At 68.9% G+C, this 971-nt stretch overlaps 1 protein-coding gene across 2 annotated transcripts in view; it reads left to right on the forward strand.

Annotated features, from left to right (window-relative positions):
- LOC102766047 (myocyte-specific enhancer factor 2B) overlaps nucleotides 1–723 on the forward strand; it is a 21,155-nt gene extending 20,432 nt beyond the window's left edge. For both annotated transcript variants that reach the window (XM_015557751.1, XM_006778334.2), the window contains exons 6-8: nucleotides 73–206; nucleotides 297–378; nucleotides 543–723. In XM_015557751.1, coding sequence (XP_015413237.1) covers nucleotides 73–206; nucleotides 297–378; nucleotides 543–658 — 332 coding nt within the window. In that variant the 3' untranslated portion in view covers nucleotides 659–723. The remainder of the gene's footprint in view (nucleotides 1–72; nucleotides 207–296; nucleotides 379–542) is intronic.
- The last annotated feature ends 248 nt before the right edge of the window (nucleotides 724–971 follow it).

Raw genomic sequence — 971 nt, forward strand, 5'->3', positions numbered from 1 at the left:
CATCGCTCTGGACTCAGACTTCGGTAGATGACATGGCTGCCGGCCCTCTCCCTGGGGTCTCCTGCTCCACAGGCCTGGCCCATCCTCTCTTCTCACCAAGCCACCTCGCCAGCAAGACACCGCCACCCCTGTACCTGGCAGCAGACGGGAGGAGGCCAGACCTGCCTGGAGGCCTGGCAGGGGCCCGCGGGGGACTGAGCACCTCAGTGAGTAGGGGGAGGAGCGCCGGACTGAGGGGGGCGGGCAGGGGGCCCTGAGTGCGGGCCTCAGTTCCCCCCGCACCTTTCTCCGCACAGAGAGGCCTCTACGGTGGCCTGCAGAGTCCTTGCTCGGCCGCAGCTCCAGGACCCTTCCCTTTCCTCCCAGCAGGCCCCCCAGGTACGCACCCCGCCCGCTCTGCTGTGGGCGATATCCCTACACCTGCCTGCGGGGCACTCCCCCTCCTGCCAACTGGAAACTGGCTGGTGGGGGGTGGATCAGGCTGGGGCAAGGGGCTCCCAGCGGTGGGGGCCTCAGCTCACTCCTCTTGCCCCCGCCCCCAGAATATGGCCTGGGAGACCCCCCTCCGCCCCCCGGCTTGCTGCAGCCCCCTTCCCTGGCCCCCTGGCAGCCCTCGAGGGGTGATGGGCCCCTAGCCGGCCTTGCGCAGCCCAGGTAAGTGCCCCGATGCCTCTCCAGCCCCGAGTCAGGCTCCCAGGCGGGGCCCTTCCACTGCTTCCGACGCCCCCAGCCACTGCTGACACCTGGTGGCCACTCCTGTTTCTGCACCCAGCCCTTCCCGAGTGCGGGTGCGGAGGGCGGGGGGCGGGGATTCTATTTTGGAGGCCCCAAGAGGGAAGGCCACCCCCTCCTTTCCCAAGGTCCTCCCGCCAAGCTTCTCCCCAAGCCGGGCCACCTCCGGGTTTCCCTCCCTCCGTCCTCGTAAAGCTCACGGCCCCCATCTCATTCATGCTCGCTCTCTCTCTCTCTCT

This window comes from Myotis davidii, unplaced genomic scaffold (assembly GCF_000327345.1).
Source record: "Myotis davidii unplaced genomic scaffold, ASM32734v1 scaffold448, whole genome shotgun sequence".
In the NCBI taxonomy this organism is placed as follows: Eukaryota; Metazoa; Chordata; class Mammalia; order Chiroptera; family Vespertilionidae; genus Myotis; species Myotis davidii.